Source organism: Nansenia antarctica (genome assembly GCF_963989245.1).
Source record: "Nansenia antarctica genome assembly, chromosome: 2".
NCBI lineage: Eukaryota > Metazoa > Chordata > Actinopteri > Argentiniformes > Microstomatidae > Nansenia > Nansenia antarctica.
In genome coordinates, this window is record NC_137675.1 from 68847522 (window position 1) to 68872045 (window position 24524).

Genomic DNA, 24524 nt, shown 5'->3' on the forward strand with positions numbered 1-24524 from the left:
GTTAGTAATCATTATTTTGAAAAAGAATGGGAAAGCGCCGTCACTGCAGAACATGAAGCATAAGTGAATTCTTTTCCAACGGTCATCACGAACATTTCCATCTTAGAATCCAAGCATCACTTGTGAACTCAATACATCAATCAATACATCAATTCCTAAATTTCATTGTTTGGTACCTGTACTGTAGCAATGACAATAAAGTCCATTAATTAATTCATTCATCAATCAATACATCAATACATATCAATCAATACATCAATCAATACATCCCGATAAAACTACAAAACGGATTGGTATACAGCACAGGGCAGTCAGGTATAACATGAGTCTAATTGTACAATACAAAAACGGAATGACACTTCCTCCACTCAGAAGAAGACACTGTACTTCTGGGTTATCACGTTGTCGCTTCCATGTGCAGAACCTTCATAGATTCAGAGATCATAGAACTGGTGTCAATCTGTCCATAGATCCCCACCAAGAAAGCCTTATGAAGTAAGATGTCTGCATGCTCTGGAGAAAAAGCACAATAAAACACACAAAAAACATAAGCAACTTTGCTTTGACCACTATTCCTTTTCAAAACAAACATAAGCTTACTTATCAACTTGGTTTTCTACTTAAGAAACAGGGGTTGTCTTAAGCATGTCTTAAGACGTAATACGACAAATATACAGAGAAGTGTTGAGAGAATAGAGAGAGACTCACCTTGACAGAGCAGTATGTATTCTGGAAGGTTCCTCAGAGCTGTCTGAACCACATCAAAGTTTCCACTGCCCATACAGTACATGAAGGTGGGTAGGAAGTCCGATGCCATGCTGCATCACAGAGAACAGACATGTTTTAATATAGCACACAGACTCTAATTTATGACAACTTTACATGAACAACACAAGCCAACACCTTCCCACTGCAGTAAATATGCAGACATTATGCTCTCTCTAGACTAGACATCAGTGAACTGATTTCTGATCTGATCTGATAGGTTTCAGCAGTCAGGACCTACCAGGGGTTGTTCTGGATGCAGCGCAGAGCTAGGCTGAAGGCCATGTTACGACACAACTCCTCAGAAGAACTCATTAGCCTCTGGAGGTCATTCTGAGAGCAAGAAAACACGTGTTATCTACAAGTAGCAGTGTAACAACATATTGTGTTGGAGCTTGTTTCATTTAATTATAATAAAAGTCTTTCTCAAGGTGAACTTACAGTGAAGTACTGGATAACTTCTGGACTCCTCTTAGACTTCTCATCCACCTCGGTCAGAACCTCCAGCACATCTGAATTACACAGTGGGTACACTCAGTATTGGTCTGCAAAATCCCTGAAGTAATATGTTTGACTGAGTATACAGTTTCTTTGTTACCTTCAATTGCCTCTCCTCTGCTGATCTTCTTCAGGTACTTAGTCATATCAGCTGCAGTCAGTGGAACGGAGGCAGAGAAACTGACCAGGGGCAGGGGACCTGCGGAGGAGTCATCTGATTGGAGGAAAAACAGAGACATGTCACAAACATTACAACATTTAATATAACCTAGCACAGGGGTGGCCAACCAGTCGGAGACTAAGAGCCACAACATTTTTTTGGGGTACCAGAAAGAGCCACATCAGACATGCGGGCTCACAAAAGCGCTCATTCACACACACACACACACACACACGCAATACATTTCCAATAGGCTATGAGACCAGTGGTGTCATTTCAGCAAAAGCCAAGGTATGGCAAGGTCTGAGTGGGGGGGTTGAAGTGGGGTTCCCCCCCTCGGTGGATTTTCTTTTAAAAACAGTTGTGCAATAGTACATTTTGGTGAGTTGTTTCTATACAATTTACTTATGTGACATTAAGGTAATGAATAAAGGAGACAACTACCGTATGCAGGTAGTAGCCTACATCTTTCCTAGCAGGCAGACTGGTTCAATCTCCTTAGAAACAAAACATAACAGATTTAGCTATTCTCAACTCTAAATTAACTGCACTGTTAAAACGCTAGATTTAGACCTCACCTGTGTCCCTGTCCCTGTCACCTGTTTAGACCTCACCTGTGTCCCTGTACTTGTCTCTGCTGCCCTTTGACCAAAAGAGGTCTTTATGTCCATTTTCCTTTCCTTTTTTCCTTTTTCGCGAGCCGCGGGTTGGCCACCCCTGACCTAGCAGAAGCAGGCCACACTTTACATTAAAGCGCAGTTTACTGAATGCAGAAATTCCAAGAGATGTATATTGAGAGCTACAGGGAGAGCGGTATGTTGAGCAAACTCCACTGAATTAGTTTCAATGTGAGAATTTCTGAATTATGGGTAAACTTCCCGTGTAAACGTAGATTTCTATCTAAAACACAAAGAGGCCTTAGTGTAAAGATGAAAATGTTCTGGAACTCTTACACTGTTTTCATTAAAGGTGAAATGTTTTGCGAGCTGGTACTGTGCATGCGCTTACCATCTCTGTCCTCAGCAGAGCTCTCATAGGACGAAGTCCTCACAGGGAGAGTGAGCCCAGCCAGTAGGGACTTGAGCTGTAAGAGTTCTGGGTTCTCTGAGGAGAGACACCTAGTGGGGGAAACAGAGAAATGCTCAACACACGAAAACTCCCGATGCTAGAAGCTAAGCAACAATTAGCAACGGTTACAGTACATACATGATAGGTAATATCTTGATTAAATTAGGTCGAACACCAAAAATATCGATACGTAAATAACTTACTGCAGGATATCAGAGTGCTTCTGTAGGTAAGGAATCGCTGCAGCGGCATCATGGGTAATGTACTTCTGAATGAACTGCACAAATTTATTGATAAAGGCCAAGGTCATGCGAACTCTCCGGAAGTTCTGCAAAAAACATGCAACAAACAGCGTTCACGCCATGATCACTGAAAGCTTATATGTATGCACAAATAATCTAGCCTTGACAAGTCTTGTGAAGACACTGTGTTCAAGATATACACAACAAGAAATACTTGGACAGTTGCAAGTAATTGGTCATTTTTACAGCTGTGACATATCACAAAGCGAGACTGAAGAAACATTCAGGGGAGAAAAAAAAACTGTCAAAAGCCTATAAGTTGATGATGCGAACTCCCCAACCTGAAAAATCTTCATGAAGGAATAAAGGCACTCCTGCAGTGCCCTCTGGTGGTCACTGTGAAACACCAGTGGCTGCAGCAGCTCCAGAATGGCCAGTACATTCATAAAGAAGGTCATGTGGAACTGCTGTCTGCAGTCCTGGAAGTTGAGGTGGATGCGTCCGTGTAGCAACGCTGCGATCATGGGCAGATGTCTGGAAAGGAAGGCCACATTCTGAACCTGCTCTCTATATTTTAACATCTCCCAGCAACCCCCATTTTAACATCTCCCAGCAAAGCAAATTGCTGTGACAGGTTCATGCATCTTTCCAAAACTTAGTTTGTAATGTATACAAAGCTCACCTGAGTAGGAGGACAGGGTGGGACACCGCAAGCTTCCTACAAGCAAGGTTGGCATCTGACATACGGTCCTCAGCTGATTTAGTGTCTGCTGTTTCTGCCAGTAACGAGACCAGACGATGGACCAGGACGTCGAGCTGAGAAGCAAGAATAACAGATGCTAGAGAGATCCATTCTACTGTATGAAGATAGAAGGTACATTACCCCGAGGCACAGGTGTTGCAGAACTAAAGCCAGTGGAGCCTTCTGAAGGTTACCTTGCAGGTGCTGCCGTCGGCGGCCCCCTCGCTGCTCAGCGTGGCCTCAGGTAACGTCACATGCTGGATGACCTCAGGGAAGTGGAGGTAGATCTGGAGCAGGAGGTTCTGACACCTCTTACTCATCACACTGGAGACACAACCGAGACTCCGCATAAGACAACAGTTTATAACACAGCAGAAAGTTAGCGACTATACAGAAACCTCCTACCAGAATCCTCTTATCCTCTGATAATGCAAGCTGTTTGTATCGTCGTCATCATCATCATCATCACTGGGTATATTTCTCGTAGGCAGAAACAACCTTGACCGAGAGTCACACTTCACTCCGTCTTTTCAACAATTGTCTAATTGGAGTAAACACCAGCTTATATAACAATGAGCTTTAAAGAGGAGGTTGTGAGGAGAATCCCTAGCACTCAGGCAAATGTTTATCCTACACAAGGCCAAACAGTCGTGTTTTGTAAGACGGTTTAAACAAACTGTGTTTTCATTCGCAAAAATTATACACGACAGCTTAGCTGTACTTAAAATATTGTAATTCGGAAGCTAATTTTGCTTGACCTTGGCCAAAGTTTACTCATTAAAATGGTTTAAGAACCACAGACATATTCATGAAAGCAGGTTTCGCCTCCACAAAGAGTTGCACCCTGATCTCTGACAGCTCAAGTCTGAGTAGGAATTCACAACACAGGCAAAGTGTAGAGCTGCAGCTCTAATCCTCTTGGCTTCATTATAATACACTGAGCTTTTAAAGAGATCACAACACAGACGACTTCTGCTAGTTTTAATTTCACACCAATAGACCTAATTATCGAGTTTTTCCTGGTCCACAACATTGTGGCTGTCAGAGAATATTCAGTCTGCAAATTTCATCTGTTCTGTGAGAGGAAATCAAATAATATGGCCCCAAGCTTATCAGTACGTTTTTGAGAGGCTAAAGATCCAAGTTCAATATTTGGGCTCGTTGGAAAGAGCAAAGAAATGTCTCTGACTTGTTGGCATTGGACACTTTTGGTGAATCTTAGGGGTCAAAAATATGTTCGTCATTCGTTTGTCTGCTGTTACTGAGGAAGCAGATGTGGGGAGAGAGAGAAGAGAGATAAGAGAGAGAGAGAGAGAGAGAGAGAGAGAGAGAGAGAGAGAGAGAGAGAGAGAGAGAGAGAGAGAGAGAGAGAGAGAGAGGGAGAGAGAGAGAGAGAGGCGACACAGAAAGGTCTGTCTAGGAGTAGATCACATTACGACAGATCGCCCTTCACCATTATCAAATTACAGGATCAATCATGGCTAAGCATGTCAGAGCCCGCCGGACATCCATACCTGTCTCCCCATTTCTTGGTGCAGTTGATGAGGTACTCTGAGACTTTCTTCACGTTCTCCAGGTCTCCGTGACAACAAGAGTGGAGCAGGGGCAGTCGTGACTGGATGAGGGAGCAGGAGGCCTGGTCCAGGGTGCTCTTGCCCAGGGGGGAGTCACGGCTACTGAGCTCTGACTCAGACAGGATCAGATCCACCAGACTGATTAGTTCTTCCGGGTTCAGCCGCAGAACAAACTTCTCTGTCCGCTTCTGAAGAGACGGGGGACGGGTTAACAGTCAGGGCGATGCGTAGCAACCAGCAGTCAGGGTGGGGAGAAGATGGTCTGTGTTGTGTTACTTGATGCGAAGTTAGATCTAATTTAGGTAACTAAATGTTATGGTAGTGCCTCACCTCACTGGGTTGTAGACAAAATGCATTAATGATCAAACAGTAAAACTTTAGAACTAGAAACAAAGAAAATAAATGTGGAATGGGCACATGAATGCTGTGCCTTGAAGCCGTAGAGAGCAGAGTGGTCTACGGTCATACCTGTGGAGTTTTCTGGTCGCGGCCCTGCCAGATACGCGGGATGTGACTACAGGCCCACAAGAAGTCTAGAGCAGAGGAGGGGTCCAGCCTGAGGAACAACACACAAACACACACACACACACACACACACACACACACACACACATACATACACAAACACAATTACAAGCAATAACAAGACCTTCTGATAACTTAGGCAACACTACCAGAAAAACATTCAATATTACTGTGTTAGTTAGATGTGGTGACTAACCTCTTGTCTTTGTGCTTGCTGAGAATAGCACTGATGCACTGATGAAGAGTGATCCAGTTGGACTGATGTGTAAGCAATGCCAATAGGTAAGGCCTGTAGGAGGGAGTTCCTCTACCCTGAAATGGAAACTGCAATAAGGCAAGGTGCTGAAATGCATAACAGTAAGACAAACCCAAAAACATGAGCTAACAAACACAAACACCTATGTTTTGATTAGATATATCAGTGAGCTATGCAGATCTTCATCATGTACTCTGCTGAGATTACCTTGTTGAGAGCAAAGAGTAGCTTTTGCTGAAGGTCTGGACATACTGATGTCACCTCAGGGTCAAGAAGTTCCAGCCAATCAACCAGCAAACCTGAGCTCGACCCAGTCTTTGTCACCTCAGAGCTGCTGAAAGGGATCGAAAGTTCAAGCACGGGAACATGAAGTGGAGTGGAACATCTATTGAACCATAGACAAACCACAGGGGGTGAATGTGACAGTAACCATCTTGTCATTTGAGTCTGTGAAAAAACAAACATGCTTTTTTGTATGACATGAGTTACTGATATGCTCACTTTTTAGAATCCACCTCCATTTTCACAGCTTGCTCCTCAGTCTCATGAAGAAGCAGAGATATCACCATGGCAACAGGGCCTGCTGTGGTCCCAGTCCCAGCCTGTGTGCCAACAGTCATCAGCAGGGCCAGCAGTTCCTCCAAGTAAGGGGACTTAACCTCCACTAGCCCCTGCAACACTGTCAAAACAAACAATACCTCTTCATACCTCTATCCAACATGTGCACTGGAGGTGCTTTTATTTCTGAAGCTACAGTGAAATATTTCCAATATAAGTTCCAAAACAAACCACCCTTGACATACTGGGCTTAGAAACATCTTGTGACTCAAAAAAAAAAAAAGTATCATGGGACCAAGCCAATCCCACACGCCAGAAATATGTACTACCATTATTGCATTCTTGTGTAAGCTAGGTTGCTAGCTTAACCGCAACCAGTTGAAACATTGAAACATCTTTCATCTGAGCCTGATGGCAACATCAGCACACACTGGACATAAACAAGCTCATAGCAGCACGCCCCATGTAGAGGTGGTTTGGTTTGGTTTCAAGTAAGACTTCTAAAGTCATAACAGAAACCAATGGGGGAAAAAAGGAGACTCGGAGGCGGCAAAGACAAAAACAGTTCTGGGGAACTTGCGCAACATCAGTTGCCACATCCAAAGAGTCAACAACAGTTACTATTTTCATCCTCTAAGAGTGTTGAAAGAAAGTGACACACTAAAGAAAGTGAAACAACAATACCTTTGCTGATGAGTTCAGCCTCTGCATTACACCTCTCCCCTGCCTTCAGCGTGGCTATGACGGCTCTCACTGCCCCCTCGGAGTCCCGTCGATACGCCAGGGCCTCAGCAAGGTGGAGGAAACCTGTACGGACTGCAGAGGAAAGGTATGCTCTGTTATCACACAGCTCAAGTTGAGAGCCTGTCGATCACTTCATAATAAGCGTGACTAGGAGAAGATGCGGGGCACCCACCATCACTGAGCCGGTGTTTGTGGGGGTACTGTCCAGCAAAAGTCTTGAGCAGGGTCTGCAGTGGCCCTGCCTCCACAGCTGGGTTCTCCAGCCAGGTCAACATCTCCACGATGGACTTGAAGAAAAGCGAGGAGAAGGCCACGTCTTGAGATACCAGCCGCTGAGAGGTAGAGAGATTAGGGCAGAGTAAGAGAGTGGGAGTAAAAGGGAGAGATAGTGGGGAGCGTGAGAATAAGAGAGTTTGAGAGAGAAAGAGAGCGAGAGAGAGAGAGAGAGAAACAGAGAAAGAATGAGACATGAGAAATGGCTGTCAAATCCACTCATATCTTTTTACTTCATGTGTTGTAGAACGTGTCGACATGTAGACTGACAGCATACCATACCTGGTAGAGGTGCAGCTGGCGCAGCAGTGGGCAAGAGAGGGCATGGCTGCGGTGCATAACCATGACCAGAGCCCCGGCATGGGTAGAGCTGAGCAGGGTAGCCAGGGCCTGCAGGAGACGCAGTGCCACCCCGCCCTGCTGCGTGTTGCCCTGCCTGGCACGTACCAGCTCCTGAGCCAGGGCCTGCTGCAGCCCCAGGGAGAGCTGTCGGGGAGGGGGGCCGTGCCACCGCTGGTCCACCTTTAGTGGGAACATCTGTGGAGAGACAGCCCAAATAAAGAACTCAGCACAAACTGGCCATAAACAGCTCCGTTTTGAAATTTACTTCACAGTAACTTTACTACACAGGTTTTCATGTGGTGACAGATGCTTGTACCTGAAGTAGCATGCCAGTGAGATCATCGTCAGGCCCAATCACTGGGATCTGATTCGCTCCTCTCATCTTCACAGAGCCATGAGGGGTTTCCACGGTAACTTTGGCCCTATTCCCCTCAGAACTGTCTGTTTGGGCAAATGCAGTCACAAGTAAACAGGTACCCAGAAAATATCCATACGGTTTAATGAATGAGCTCCAACAAAGTGTACAAAGTGAACTTAGAACAAAGTGTATATGCCACAATGAGACATTTGATAACCTAAATGGCACATCCATATCTAATCATGGAAAAGAAAGACATTGACCTCTGCGAGGAGGGAGAGAGGAACTGAGCATCGTGTGGAAAGTGTGCCCCCCGGTGGCCCCTCGCTCATGTTGCACCTCAACCAGATGGGCCATGTAGTCTGTTGCAAAGCAGACACAGCAACGAGAATCCGATTAGCACATAATACCAACTGAGATATCAACATTATTGATGTGGAATGGAAATAGTGAAGGCCTATTTATTCCAGGCGCTTACTCTTGTCCATGATGTTCTGCTCCAGAGCCTGTGGGTCATGTGACACTGCCTGGTCCAGGTACTGCAGTAGTTTACTCATGCTGGACACTGGGATGCCAAAAGACTGGACAAACAGTAGCAGCTGCTGCGGTTCCAGGTCCTGCAGTGCTGCATCCACCAATCGTGCGACCTCTGATCTAATCATCCTCAGTTTTAACCAATCGGGTAACAGAAGGGCCTCCTCGGAGGTGTCAACCAGGAAAGCGGTGGGGAGAGGCTTCTTGTCTGGGAACCAGATGTCCAGGAGGTTGTAGAAGTCACTCTCCCCTGCGGATAGATACACAATATACATCCAGTGTACTACAGGAACATGCAGACACTGAGTAGGTCATGGTTCTTAACAACAGACATTATTCAGATGTCCATACCTTTTGGAGGCCCTAGTGTCAGCAGAATGACCATGGCGTGGACCACCAGGATGTGCATGGTGGCAGTTTCCCCTGTGGTCCAGCGCAGAAACACCTGGTCCTGAGATTCTGACTAAATAATCAATATAAAGATCAGAGTAATGCATGTTCATTACTTCATTTGACATCACAATGAGAACCTCTAGTGCAGTGGTCTTCAACCGGGGGTCCGCGACCCCTAGGCGGTCCGCAGAGGTACTGCAGGGGGTCCGCCAATTTCTGTCATAATAATTGACAACTTTCACCAAAATAATCAGTGAGAATTAAAAAATATAACAAAAATGATATTGAGTAAGGTACAAGCATTAATAGGCAATAATAAGCTACTTTTGACAAAAACAATTTACAAAATAAATGATGCCCATGATTCTAGAGTCTAACATAACGTCAGCTGGGGAAAAAAACACACCTGTCTAGCAAGCTAGGTGTTGGCTAAAACGCTGCAGTTCGGTCTTCATTGCGAAATTAACGTTAATTAATAACTAGCATAACGTTACTAATTTAGTTACTAGTTTGATAATAACAAACACGCCTCTTTGATTGATTGATTATTGATTGATTATACTTTATTGTCCCCGAGGGGAAATTTGTCTTGGGCAGGGTACTTTCATGCTTCAAGTGCAACAGAGACGATACATACAACATACAGTAGACAAAGTAAACAACAGGACAGCAACAAACATTGAGTGACATTGGCAGCAGTTTCCACCTGGACATGGCATCATTTGGTATAAATATATATTGCACATAACCCTTCAAGTGGTGTTTTCGAATATTGCACATGGCCCTTCAAGTGGTGTCTAAGATAAAGTGCAGGTGCTGGTGATCATGTCCTAATCATCGTTTCTGCTTGAGCGAATTTTTTACATTTCCATAGCATTTATCTAGGATCTTGTCATTACGGGTAGGGATGTCCCGATCCGATACTGATATCGGATATCGCGCGATATTGGTCCTGAATGCTGGATCGCAGATCGGACCAGAAAAAAAAAAGGCTCCGATCCGCGTGGCCGATCTGGCGTGTCACTCAAGTGACGACACAGTAGTAGCCAGTGGTCACGTGCATGACCGGGCTCGATAGTGCGACTGTTTTGGTTTTCATTTGCGAGTGAATATATTTCTGTGCGACTTGGAAATACATTCTATCGCACCAGTGCGACTAAGAGACAGCTGAACTACTGTCATGCGCAGTCAAACTTATGTGTATAAGCGATGAGGGAATGAAAACAGTGAACAGAAACGCGTGTCGCAGAAATGCTTCACGCGAGTCCTATATGCGCTTAAAATGCGCATAAGCTCTCATAGTTCGTAGCGCTGTGTGCTTCCGGTTTCATTACAAAGAGGTTAACCCATATGTGCCTGACGTCTAACAACATTCAAATGACTAACTTCGTCATCTTTTTTCGGATTTCAATGTATGACACATCATTTGAAAGCTTATGATCCGTAGTTCCAATCCACAACAAGTCGCATTTGTCGCTTTAATAAAGGCTGGCAGTCTTTAATTTAACTGTTGTTGGTGTGGACTGGGGAGGTATTTGTTATTATTCAGGGGTCAAAAAATGTATACAAATATCGGATCGGTATCGGTATCGCAGATACCCGAAGCCCAGGTATCGGTAGTGAAAAAGTGGGATCGGGACATCCCTAATTACGGGTATTACATTTCACATATTGTTCAAAGCCAGGTAGCTTAGTCTCTAACTTGCAGTGGTTTACATCACCCAGGAAGAAGATAGGCGCTCCCGGTGTGCGCTGCAGCTGTTCATGGGCACATTCCGCAACACGGGCGGCTGCTCTGCCTGCATTTCCGCTGGGTGGTACATAGACGGCGGTTATGATGATGTTACCGAACTCCCGTGGTAGATAGTGGGGTCTCAAGGACAGACAAAGCAGCTCGACGTCTGGGGTGCATACGGTGTCTCTCACTGTGCATTGGCTGCTCCACCGGTCACTCACGTACACACACAGCCCCCCGCCGTGTCCTTTCCCTGCTGCAGCGGTGCGGTATGCGCGCACGGACGAGTAGTCATCCAGGTTGATCAGAGAGTCTGGGATTCCCTGGTGGAGCCACGTCTCGGTCAGAACCAAGAGATTCGCCTCTCGGTATTCAAAGCAGTGCTTCATGTTGATACGTAGCTCGTCCATTTTAGGCAGCAGGGACCGCACATTGCTGAGGATTATTGACGGCAGCGGTGGTTTGTTGTTTCGCCGACGGAGGCGTTCACGTACGCCTCCCCGGCGACCTCGCCTGCGTTGTGGCCGTGGCCCGGTGTCTGTTGGCTGGGTGGAGTTCAGCACAAAGTCCGGTAGTGGCTGAGGTGGTCGGAGAGACAGCAGCGTTTCCCTGGAGTATGTGATGTGCTGTTGTATTGTTCCATATTCCCCCTGCGTGTTGGTCGCACGGCAGCGGAGACGGTCGCTGATAATTAAGACCAGCAGTAGAATTTTGCCAATAGACATGTTACACAAAACACAAAACGAACAAAACAAATAAAAACACTTGAAGCAAATCAGTATCACCGGCCCGAGTCGCTACAGAGCAGCGCCACCGGCTCAGCGGCTGTCATTTTTTTTCTTTTTTTCTTTGCTTCTCTATGCGCCGCTATAGGAGAGGAACACAACGCGCTCCTTTACCATTCCGAGGTCAGATGGCTTTCCCGTGGATCAGTATTGGCGCGCGTCTTTGAATTACGCACAGCTATCCTCGAGATTCTGGTTGGCCAAAACCGCGCGGAGCTGGCTGCGCATTTCAATGCGCCCTCGCCTGATGTGAAATGCACAATTGTTGATCACTTGGAGGCACTCGAAAGTCAATTTGAGAAGTACTTTTCTGAGACTGAGTCTTGGAGAAAGCACAAGACATGGATACGGTTATCATTCAAAGACAATGCATCCGACGGCTCAAACCTGACAGCCGCTGAGGAAGATCAGCTGATCGACCTAACCACAGACAGTACACACAAGAATGTGTACGAGTCACAGCCTCTCACCCAGTTCTGGATCCATTGCCAGAAATACTTCCCCCAACTGACAGCAAAGGCCATGGTGAGCCTCTTGCCTTTTGCAACAACTTATCTATGTGAAAGAGGATTCTCCTCCCTCACCTACCTGAAGAGCAAATACAGTTCCACACAGCAGCCTGAGGATGACAGGATGCTCTGCCTGACAACCTCCACCCAGGAGGTAGGCATACCTTGCTTCCTGAATGAATGAATGAATGAAAACCTTTATTGTCCCCAATGGGGAAATTTTGTTGTTCCTGAAGCTAAAAGTTTCATTGTTGAAAAAATAATAGAAAATATAAGCCTCATCAAGAACAACAACAACAACAAAAACAATAATAATAATAATAATAACCAATCATAATTATGCATGAACGTTTTATCAATCATAAACACATATGTGTGGTGGCCTGGGAAAACCCTTCACATGGTGGCATTTTGACATTTTCATTTTTTAATATTTCCATAAATTAGAAGTTCTCAGCTATTCATAACTGGTTGAATGACTGAGATAGCCCTATTTTAAAAAGTTATGAGCATTTTAATGTATCATGTCAAAAAAAGTGAAAGGTAAGAAATGCTGCCCCCATGCTGCCCCCGACCCCTTTCTCCTCCGGGTCGGGGGAGGAGCCTATGCAGATCGGCCGGTCTCGTTTGTCTGCTTGTGATGCAAAGCAAACTACCCACCACAAAAACATAAAAATAAGTACTTTCTCTTTTGTTTTCTTAAAATGTTTATTCACCATAATGTAGTATGGAGTTCAAAGTACTAGAATACCACATAATATCAAAATCACCCAAATCGCGATTTCCATCTATTTTTGCTCTTTGCCACAAACGAACGCCAGCGACATCCGACGGGTTTTCCCAGGCCACCACACATATAGGCTAATAACCCAGTAAAAAAATAGGTTAATATGGTGAAATAAAAGGTGAATGAAGTAAATATAAAAGTTATTATAGGCTTATGTGTATATGTGTATATATTACATGTGGGGGTCCCTGTTCTGTTTGTCTCTCATCCAAGGGGTCCTTGGGTTGAAAACGGTTGAAGAACCATGCTCTCAGTCCTTTATTCCAGCTGCACTCCGACTCTACAACCAGGCCCTGCAGGGTGGGGGAGACCTGGAGCTGAGAGGCCGTTAAGACTGCTACTTGGACTATACATGCACTTGAGCACTTTATCTTGCACTGTTTACTTATTGAGCCTGCACTGTTTTATTTATTTATTTATTGAATGTTTTCTGTCTGCCCTACTAAGCTGTTTGACAACAACATTTCCCCATTGGGGACAATAAAGATTTTCATCATCATCTAGTGGAACAATTCTTCTTTTATTTTTTCCTGAATTGACCGCTACGAAAAAAGTCAGTCAGTCCTCCTTACCCAGCTGTAGAGGTCCTCTCCCTCCTTGGTCTTCCTCATCCTCCTGATGTAGGTGGAGAAGATGGTGATGAGGGCGGAGAGCACAGCGTCAGACTCGGGCCTGCAGGAGTGCTTGGAGAACAGGCTGTTCATGATGGTGGAGCGCTCTACGATCAGCCTGGCCACATCCTACAGGATCCAGAGAGAGTCCAAACATCTCAGCAACATCTCATAGACACAACAGCCTGTGTCTATGGAGGCAGCACATGTAAACTATACAGAAGGAGACAGCAATATCACTGACGATGAAAACAGTCATAGTTACCAATGCCAGGTCATTGTGAGACGACTGCTCCTCCACTGGGGCGTGCTGTGATAGGTAGATGAGGTAGGCACTGATGGTCTGTGGGTCTGTCTCCATGTGAATGGCCTTTGGGGCGAACAGAGAAATAACACACACTCTTACCACATCTCTTCCGTTCAGTCACACAAAGAAAAAAAACATTTCAGTTAAACCTGACAATAAGGCCAAATCATGTGAACTCTCCAGATCCCCGCTGACCTGCTGAAGAGAAGTAGACGTCATGCCTCTGACACTGTCGAACAGGGGCAGTTTCGGCAGGTCCTGCAGGAGCCATTGGTAACCTGGCAACAGCTCAGAGTCTGTGGAGTCCTCCTCCATGGGCTGGTCCCGCTCCTCTCCATCCTTCAGCCCCCCTTCGGTCAGCACCAGAGACAGCCCCTTCACACAAGGTCAACACAGAGAGGGACAATTCATAAACAACTCTTTATGGTTCACTCATATAACGTGTGCTGTCTCTCATGCTGTTACCTTCATTGCCAGGACTCTTGACGCCACCTGAGAGGAACTGAGACGACGTAGGAAGTAGTCTAACACCTCACATGTTGTCTGCTCATCAGCTTTAGGACCCAGCAGCAGATCCTGTAGCCGTCCAAGGAGCTGCCTTTGCTTTTGTTGCCTCTGGCATAGGGAAGAGATGGGAGGGAAAATTGCATTTAGTAGTTTGTCTGGATGACATACTTCATAACTAATAATTAAGCCTGACACAATAATTACAATCTCTTCATTTCATAATGTATTTTGAGCCAAAAAGGCTTTTTACGCAAAAACACGATGGCAGCTAAAATGCTGCATACTTGTCTTTTCTTGGCTCTCTGTTCTTTGCTCTCTCCTTCATCCTCATCGTCAATGGGCAAAGTGTCATCTGCAGCATCATGGAGCAGGAATTCACACAGGCACTGCACAGGCAGCACATCCAAGGACCCCTCACTGGACTGCACCAAGTCGGCCAGCCAGGGCATTGACTGCGAAGAGGCCTGGGGGGAAATACAGAATGCAGTTGTAGAGCTAGATGTCCATCCAGAAAGCATAGGCCTACTGTACCTGTTTAGGAAACAGAGGTGTGGTGAGAGGGTGTATTTGCCAGGCATTAACCTGTCTCTGGATGATGTCGAGCAAGAAATCGGGGTTGCGGCTGCGGCAGAGCAGGTGGCCCAGGCGCAGGGACTGGTTCAGGCTCTTCACCTGCTCCTGGACCTGGGGTGGGGGTTTGCGAGGAGGGCCCCTGGGGGAGGACACACACATACAGAATGAGATCCCCACTTCCTATCACATGACTAATTAAAAGCCTGCTATGAGAGGACAGGACTCTTACTGTGGGTCCAGACTGGTGAGCTGGGACAGCAGCAGGCTGTTACTCTCTGTGATGGTCTGCTTGGTTGAGGCTGCCGCCAGGTGGCTCTCGAAGGCCAGGATCTCCTGCTTCTCTCTCTGGGAGACCTGCAGCTCCCGGTTGATCATCTCTGTCTTAGTCTCCTCGTCCGCAACCGTGCAAGGAGGATAGGAGTAGTTACTATCCAGCAGAGAAAGAGAGAGCATAGGTTAGTTGTTTGGTATGTATTGATAGTTTGGGTTTAAGCGTCTATGTTTGTGTATTAATGTATTCAGGCTTACTTTGTCATGACCATTTCCATGAGCATTTTCAGAGTAGGATAGCCATCCCAGGCAGCCAAGCCTGAAGGGAAATAAGAACAAATGATTGATATTTAAAATAATAAATATAAAAAACAACCTTTGATTGACTGCTTAATACAGTATATGCAGCGAGGTCTTGCATTGAAAATAATTGAGACTCATACCTATCTTCTGTGGGTTGAATGCAGCCACCACAAGTAGCAGAAGCCATGCCTTCCAATACAGCAGGGATATTGCCAAGTTCGGAGCTGAATACCTTCAACAACATAATAAAATGATACATCAATTATTTGCACTGCAGGAGACATCAACTCCTCAAAATAAAGGAAACACCCTTGATACACAGAGAAGGAGCAGAAGGAAAGGCCATACCCAGAAGGTAGTTGAATGTTCTCTGGGTGATGGTATGTACACAGGTTTAATACTGCATCGATGAGTTGGATCCTCTCTACTTTCAGCACGTCCATATCTATAAAACAGAGAGTCAGCTTCATCTCATCTCTTCTCAGGTTAGAACGATCAAGCAGTCCAAGTCCATGTTCATGTTCTTACCCAGTGTTTCCCCTAGGATTTTTTGTAGCAGTGGTGGTGGTGGTGGTGTGTGTGTGTGGGGGGGGGGTTGTAAGGGAGAGGGAAAAATGTGTAAAACAACAGTTAGACGCTCAGTTCTGACTACTTCTCCAACCGATATTCAATTAGTTATAATGCATTTAATTGGTTAACGCTTCAATCACATACCCAGAGCACTTCACAGGTCAAGCAGAAGAAAAAAAAGATGCTCTGTGTACTAGTGTTGTTCCGATACCATTTTTTGATCCCGATACCGATACCTGACCGTGCAGTACTTGCCGATACCGAGTACCGATCCGATACCACGGCGTTTGAAAAAACAAAACAAAAAAACATGTTTTTTGAGCCGCATACTCACCTCAATGTAAAATTATTCCTAACACTTAGTCTGGCACTGCTCAAAACCTTTGTAAAACTCGTAAAGTTTTTGTAAAACTTAAGTAAAAAAAAATAAAAATAAAATTACGCTTTTGTAAAGTACTCGCCGATACCGATACCAGCATTTTTGTGCGTATCGGTGGCCATGCCGATACTAGTATCGGTATCGGAACAACACTACTGTGTACTATGGTCGTTAGCAGCAGTGTGAGCCAGCTGGGGGAGGCAGCCGCAGCGCTGAGAGCTTTGTCAGTGGCAGGAGAGTTGTCACAAATTGGGAATAAACAGTGACCATAATTGCAGCTCACACCGGTGCGACCGATTTAGATTTGAACTCTCAAAGGAAAGCTATTTGGTCGCAAAAGAGCTTTGGCAGGAGCAGTATGATATGATATGAACATTTTGTTGTTGTTGTGGCGCAGCGCCTGAAGGTGGGTAGCGGAAACACTGCTTACCATCAGACTGAACCCCAGCTGCCCTCTTCACCAGGTGGTCAGCCAGCTCCATGGCATCAGCCGGGCCCAGGGGCAGGTCACGTGACAGTCCAATGACCAGGATACGCATCAATGTGTCCTCCAGCAGGGGAACTTCAGAGCACAGTCGAAGGAAGAAACTGACAGAGAAAAATATCTTAATAACCCTGGCTGACAGAACAGGGAACACTCATTATCTATTGTAGAATCTGTGGAAATACTCACTTCCTGTCACTCTCAGGAGGCCAGTTGTCCCACTTGTAGTAGGTCTCGGGCTGCTCTGTGAAAAGCACCTTGTGAAGGCTGGGGAAAAGAGGCAGGAGTGTATGTACACCACATTGAGAGAAGAAAACATTCCCACTAACTACAGTATGCATAACGGTGATTAACCCATGAACTTATTCAGCTGCTTTGAATGATCAGAGCTTTGTGAAAATGCCCCAGTATTAGTACTGTACATACCAGTGGATATAGTCCTTGTTAGGTGTTTTGCTGATAGTGGGAACAACCGTGTGGAGCCACCACACAGCATCCCTCTGAATGGCAGCTATATTATTCTGAAACGACCGCAGACTGTCAAGATCTGAAACAAACCAAAGGGATGTTCAATAACACTCAAGGTTATTATATATCCATGTCAAACACTGGGGTTGAATACTGAATTAGGAAGTTCTTACTCTTCTTTTCTCCTTTGTCCCATGCAACGCCAGCCTCCTTCACCTGAGCGGTAATGCCCAGCATCATGGAGACTGTGAGCAGGTCTGTCACCTGGATGACAAAGCGTTCCTGTGGAATAGACAGAAAGTATACGCTTAGATACTGAGGGGAACATAGGACCTGTTTCAGGGCGACTAAGGCCCTGTTTCATGGCGTAGGATTGCGATCAAAATAGGATTGAGAATTGAGAGGTTTTAAGAGTATGGGCTCACTTTGAACTCCATGTCCACATAGGTGGCCTCCTTCCTCTCTTGCATCAGGCCCAAGCAGAAGGACTGGAAGTTGATCTCGTGCTTGGTCTGTTTGATGATCTCTCTAAGCAAGGCTCGAGAAGCACGCAGGTAATCATCCTTATTGGTCAGCAGGTCCTGGAACACCATAGCCAGAAACTGGTGATGGAACAAGAAGAGAGAGGGAGGGAGCAAGGCTCGGTTAGAGAAGCTGTTTTGAAGCAACACACCATAATATGTACCACACTATGACTTAGAAAAGATCTGATTCATACCAGCAACTACACAAAATGGCTTTCGGTTTTCCATGTGTCATGTCAGCATGGAATACTCCCTACCTTAGGAGCCTGCTCTGGGCTGTGCTGCAGCACTGTGTGAAGGACTTGCATGTTGTTGGGATTCCTTGCATTGGACAGCTCGTTAAAGATCACCAGCTTCACCATAGTGCCCAGATTATCTCTGTGTGCATTCAGAAGCTCCCTGGGAATCAAATGCAATGAAGCACAGTTAATGGGATATGTGTAGGATGCTGTATGGAAAACAATGAGTATATTTTTGAATAAATAACACAAATATTGACGTAAGAAAAGGTGGCAGACCTGACACAGAGCATGTAGTGATTGAGCAGGACTTTGGGTTTGAGGCGGATCTTGATAAGGTTGGAGACCACCTCCATGTCATCCGCTCCATGGCTGTTGCAATTCATACAGAGAGACATGAGAAGGTCCTGCGCTGGGCGGGTCAGCTGCAGAGACAATAAACATTTCATGTTATTTTGTTTACTGTAAGACTTGAATTGAACATAGCAGATTTAGGAGACTGATGTAAAACATATACCAAACGGGTAGATGGTGCTCTAATGCAAACTTCTTGATCACTATTCACTAACAGGGTATTCCAACTTAAATGATCATTCTTAACTAATGAGAGTAATGTGGTAGGTGTATGTTACTCTTCTCACCTTTGGGTTCTGCAGCCACATCTCCAGCCTCTGCACAGCCATGAGCCGCACCTCCTTGTAACCACAGGTGGCAGTGAGCAGACGCAGCAGATTACGGGATACGTTGTCCATGGGCTGTCTGCGATTTAACTGATCCCGCAAGACATCAAGCACATAGTCCTCCACACTCTCAGCCAGCTCCTCGTACCTACAACAAAAGAGTGAATGAATTATATTCCTGCATACATTACAGTAATTCCTGGTTAGATGTAAACATGAGGCTACTGTTTATTGTACCTTGGCATAACTTGGCCATCATCTTCAGGGCTAAGCTTTTCCTCAGCAATCAGCAACTCAGTCTGACTATCATCCTCGTCTGGGGTGGAGGGGTGAGGGCTGCTTCCTGGAATCCCAAAAGTTATTTGTCAAAATATCCATCAACACTCAAATCCTGTGACAGCAAGTTCCCCCCTGAATAACCAGGTCTGTGTCTAGAAACTGTACCTGCACTGAGATCCCCACCAGAGCGCCCAGTGTCAGCCTGCAACAGCATACTCTTTGGGGGCATCTTGGTGCTGAAGGCGGTCTGGATGTTGTCAACAAAGATCTTACAATGGGAACTGTCCACCCAGATTCGCTCCCCCAAGGAGTCCTCAATGTACACCTAAGACCAACAACAAGTTAAAATAGGCACAACAGTGTTTTGATGCAAAGCAAACAAAAACTATTCCCATAGGCATGATGAGGGGTCCTTACTTTGACAAAGATTTCGGGCCAGTTCTCATCCTCCTCATAGGCGGCCATCAGCAGGTTGCAGGTTAGCACAGACACCAGGCTGTTGCCCTTGGCTTTAAAGTTGATAGAGGCATCCCGACGCAGAAGACTGCACAAGGCCTGTCCGCAGAAAGAGAACGCAACTTCATAAGAGAATGAACCTCTTAAGCAATTCAATAACATGGGTCTGATAGTGAAACATTAGACCAAATCCTCACCTCAATAATGCCTTCAGTGGCAAAGACATTGGGCTTAATTTTGGCCAGGAACATGAGGCTAAGATACAGTGTGATGTCAGGTTTGGCCCGATTCATCTTCAGCTGTTTGACAGCTCCACAGAGCACTCCCTCAATGCGATCATCGTTTCCTTCAGACTCCGCAGACTCAATCTCATCTAGCAGCACTGCAGGAGGGACTACAAGAGAACTGACTTATAAGTAGCAAGTACAGCCATAGAGCATCACAGGACTATTATCTGAATTCAAGTCATATGAAGTTAAACATAATCTATTACCACCATCAACAGCGGTTCATAAATTCAAACTTTCCTCTGAAAGGTTTTTGAGTCCTACCTTCTATAGGCACCACTGACGGCTCTTTAATTGAGGGCGATATTGCCCTTTTATCCACTGCTGCCACATCAGCCAGGCGTCCCAGGGCGCTCACAGGAGGAGTAGAGGATAGCTTGGGCCGTTTCGTAAGGCTGGAGAGGCCAGAAGAGGGGGGCAGGGATGAGGAAGTCTCTCTTTTACGGTCAGTGGGCAACCCCGTGGATGCTGGCTTCAAGAGAACAGCAGGTGCCTTGGACTCTCCACCTTGGCTCTTTGACCCCAATGCTATGAAATCTCCTGGAGGAGGGTGACCTAAAAGGCAACATATGAAGTTGTAATATTTGCAATACTTCCTTATGCTCAGTGTTTCCTCTATATGCATTTATTGGTGGCGGGCCGCCACGAATTAATTTCCTCCGCCACTTGATTCAGACAGTCCACTTTGATTCAGGCTGCGCAGAAAGGCAGCGAGTTATTATGACCTGAGAACAGAAAAAAAGCATGTGTCCCTGAACGCTCCGCCAATCACTGTGAGCAGTCGCGACCAGGCTAAAACACTGGCTATAGTAATATGTGCGTCAAAAAAGGCTCTCAGGCGGAAACTAAACCCCGAACGACAGTTCCTCATGTGTCTTTTAGGAAATATTAGTTCCCACTTCACACGAGATAAATAGATTAGATAGTTTGACTGTGTGATAGATCGATAATTTGATAATTTGAAAGTGTGATTGATCGATAGATAGTTTGATTGTGTGATAGATAACTAGATATTTTGAAAGTGTGATAGATAGATAGATCGATGGATACATAAATTAAAAAGTGTAAAAAATAAAATGAATAGGTATGTCTATCAACTTGCATTGCTGTTATCACAGCAGTCTAGTTGGCGCAGTGGTTAAGGCAGCCAGCTGGAGTTCCAAAGGTTGCGAGTTCGAGACTTGACTAAGTGATTCTTATTTTATTTTTTTACATTTAACCGAAGATTTCATGCAAAGGCTTCAAACACCATTGTAATCGTGTCAGTTCTTGTAAATTAGCCTGCACCATAATTTTATAGCCTACATACTTTTTTAGATGAGATTTTAGATTAGATTCAGACAACGAAATGCAGTAAAAAGTGTGTCCGAAGAGGGATTCGAACCACGTCTAAAAATGATGAATAAATCCTGTGGCAGCGGTCGATACCACTAGGCCATTGTGGCGATATGACGGTTTGTAGCCTGCTGCTGATATCACCACAGTAGTAATATTCATTTATTAAAATATGAACATATAACAATAACTGGGGCTAGTATGACCTACGCATTTAATCGGTCAGCAATTTCTTGACAAACCATTTCCCTCGCCTTGTTAATTGCGGCAGTATTGCACTATTTTACATCTTATTTTTCCGTCTTCATAAAGATCAATAATTCGGGAATGCTGCGCAAATGTCGTACCCCTGCAGAGTGGAGTATCTTCATTTCGACAGATCGACTCTTCGGGGCACTTTATGTCTGCGTGCACGCGCCCATATCGAAGATTTGTAAGCCTGTCTTCTGTGAACACAGGAGGAAATTGGAGGGCGGGCTAGTGGCCCACAGCTCCAAGGAGGTGTGGAAGGGTTTCAAGAAGATCACGGGCCACAAGCAGCCACATACTGTGGTGGTGGGGACCCGAGAGCAGGCGGATGACCTGAACTGCTCCTTTAACAGGTTTGACCAACCATCCCCCTGTCACCCCCCACAGCCCCCGACCCTCTCCTCCCCTCTCCAATGTACCGCACCCCTGGCAACAGTAGCCCCCACTCCCCCTGACCCCCTCACACCCCAGCAGCAATTGCCTCCCCTTACCAACACCAGGAGCCAGGGAGCATGCTTCACACCTGGAGACACCGGTACTCACAGCTTTATAACATCTGAGCAGGTGAGAAGGCAGCTCTCCAGGGTGAATGTGAACAAGTCCAGAGGTCCAGACAACATCAACCCCAGGGTTCTGAAGGTGTGTGCTGGAGAGCTGGCGGACACATTCCAATCTCTAAGACTGAGGAGGGTGCCACAGCTCTGGAAGACCTCTTGCATCGTCCCAGTGCCAAAGAAGGGACGGCCCAGCACCCCAAACGACTACAGACCTGTCGCCCTGACACCACAGGTCATGAAGATCCTGGAGAGGTTAGTGCTGCAACACCTTAAGCCCCAGGTGAAGGACTTCCTGGACCCCCGGCAGTTTGCATACCAGGAGAGCATGGGGGTGGAGGATGCCATCATTTACATGCTGCACAGGGCCTACACACACCTGGAGAGGCCACAGAGCATGGTGAGGACCATGTTCTTCGACTTCTCCAGTGCATTTAACACTATCAAGCCATCACTGCTGGCTGACAAACTAGCAGTGATGTGTGTGGAGGACTCCCTGACGGCTTGGATCCACAACTACCTCACAGACAGGCGTCAGTATGTGAGACTGCAGGGCTGTCAGTCTGAGGTGGTGGTGTGCAACACCGGTGCCCCCCAAGGGAACTGTTCTGTCACCCTTTCTCTTCACCCTCTATACCTCCGACTTCCAGTTTAGCTCCGACCAGTGCCACCTGCAGAAGTTTTCTGATGACTCCTCTATCGTCGGTTACATCACAGACGACAGGGATGAGGAGTACAGGGCCCTGGTGGAGAGCTTTGTGCAGTGGTGCGACACCAACTACCTTTTGCTTAACACCAGCAAAACAAAGGAGTTGGTGGTGGATTTTAGGAGGAAGAGAAGGACCCCAGCCCCCATCACCATCAAGGGGGTGGAAGTCGAGAGGGTGGACTCCTACAGGTACCTGGGAGTACAAATTAATAACAAACTGGACTGGACTGACAACACGAGGCTCTTCTCAGGAAAGGGCAGAGCAGACTGTTTTTCCTGAGAAGGCTGAGGTCTTTCGGTGTCTGCAACAAGCTGCTGCGAATGTTTTATCAGTCGGTGGTTGCCAGCGTTCTGTTCTTCGCCGTGGCCTGCTGGGGTGGAAACATCTGTGCCAGGGATGCTGCGAAGCTAAACAAACTGGTGAAGAAGGCCAGCTCTGTGGTGGGGACCGGGCTGGACAGCCTAGAGGTGGTGGCAGAACAGAGGATGGGGAAAAAACTGGCGGCCATGCTGGCCAATCCCTCCCACCCGATGTACTGCAAGCTGGCGGGGATGAGGAGCAAGTTCATCCACAGATTTGTTCTCCCCCGTCAAAGTACAAAAAGATTTGTACAGTCCTTTGTTCCAGCTGCACTACGACTCTACAACCAGGCCCTGCAGGGTGGGGGAGACCTGGAGCTGGAACTTTGGAACTTGGAACTTTTTACTTATTGAGCCTGCACTGTTTTATGTATTTTATTGAATGTTTTCTGTCTGCCCTAACTGAGCTGTTTGACAACAAAATTTCCCCATTGGGGACAATAAAGGTTTTCAATCAATTTTCAATCAACACTGATGACACAAGCCTGATCCTCGTTCGAGGAATCACCTAATTCCAATCCCGAGTTGCCTGATCGCCTGATTTCTTTCAATCGCCGATATACTAAGCCACCTTTAGTGGAATGGCCCCCAGGGTTGTTCTATCTAATTTATTATGTTTGTGTTATGCTAATAAATGTAGATCCACACAGGTATACAAACTGAGCTCCGTTTACTGTCAAGTGCCATTCATTCTGACAACACACACACACACAGGTCGTAAAGCTCTAACGGAAGTACAGACGTGACGTCGTAAAGTGCAACAAAGTGCTGCAATGACATACTGTCGTACATAACAATATTGGTATTTGATCACCTTCTATATAAAATCACCTGCTCGGCTTTAATGACTTAACCGCTATTTAAGAAATTATATATTTTTCCCGTGCTGCACGCGGAAAAAAGAATCGCGCGCTGCGCGCACGAAAGACGACCGCTCCGCCAATCATGTGAAAAATCCTGGAGGAAACACTGCTTATGCTTGAAATATTCCTGCATAGATATTGATTTGGTTCATAGTGTCTTTCACAGCTACATACCTGAGGTCTTAGCAGCACTGGGACGCCTGGTCGTTGTAGGCTTAGGACGATTCATCATGAACTAGCTTACTGTACACTCACTGTCAGATTGTGTACCTGTGTGGGAGCAATGGCATGACATCAGATGGGAACACATAGCTAGCTAGTAAGGCTAGTTACAAACTGAGCAATAAAATAATGTTTGACATCGAGGCAGCCCATTTGTAAAACAAAGCCACAAATACATGGTTGGCACATAGACTTTTACTTTGGGCATGATAGTCGAGCAGGGTAGGCTAGCTAGCTTCAAAACTACTGTTAGCCAACTAGCGAGCTAGTAGCAATATAATATACTAGCTACTATCTGAGGCATAAAAAAAGCAAGCAATGCTTTGTGAACATATAAAAAACTCTTACGTGATGGTTAGTTGTCAGTTAAATGGAGGGGAATTGTACAGGCTTTTGCAATTTACTGGATATCAAAAACAAATCGAACACTCTCCACTTCCATGTTTC

At 45.8% G+C, this 24524-nt stretch overlaps 1 protein-coding gene across 1 annotated transcript; it reads right to left on the reverse strand.

The window, feature by feature from the left end:
• On the reverse strand, positions 1-24524 carry ints1 (integrator complex subunit 1). Its single transcript, XM_080522330.1, has 47 exons — positions 24426-24524; positions 24030-24125; positions 20050-20340; positions 19696-19892; positions 19460-19597; positions 19208-19367; positions 19001-19106; positions 18725-18911; positions 18363-18508; positions 18102-18243; positions 17746-17922; positions 17494-17602; positions 17279-17399; positions 17042-17119; positions 16799-16956; positions 15768-15864; positions 15560-15651; positions 15375-15435; positions 15076-15273; positions 14856-14985; positions 14558-14737; positions 14232-14381; positions 13962-14141; positions 13725-13829; positions 13421-13588; positions 8991-9102; positions 8584-8889; positions 8369-8467; positions 8064-8188; positions 7688-7942; positions 7305-7464; positions 7073-7204; positions 6332-6509; positions 6038-6161; positions 5771-5886; positions 5518-5605; positions 4990-5237; positions 3670-3799; positions 3416-3549; positions 3075-3267; positions 2695-2819; positions 2432-2541; positions 1364-1477; positions 1207-1277; positions 1007-1098; positions 709-818; positions 1-513 (listed from the first exon to the last, which is right to left on the reverse strand). Exons 2-47 carry the CDS (start codon positions 24085-24087, stop codon positions 398-400), a joined length of 6567 nt encoding a protein of 2188 aa, XP_080378456.1. The 5' UTR covers positions 24088-24125; positions 24426-24524; the 3' UTR covers positions 1-397.

What these genes read in the sequence shown, in the direction of transcription:
- ints1 (XM_080522330.1), bottom strand. Translation starts at nt 24,087, where the DNA reads ATGATGAATCGTCCTAAGCCTACAACGACCAGGCGTCCCAGTGCTGCT. An exon ending in GGCCCGAAATCTTTGTCAAA is followed by an intron (nt 19,368 to 19,459) that starts GTAAGGACCCCT and finishes TGTTGGTCTTAG; the next exon opens with GTGTACATTGAGGACTCCTT. An exon ending in GCCCAGAGCAGGCTCCTAAG is followed by an intron (nt 17,923 to 18,101) that starts GTAGGGAGTATT and finishes TTCCATCACCAG; the next exon opens with TTTCTGGCTATGGTGTTCCA.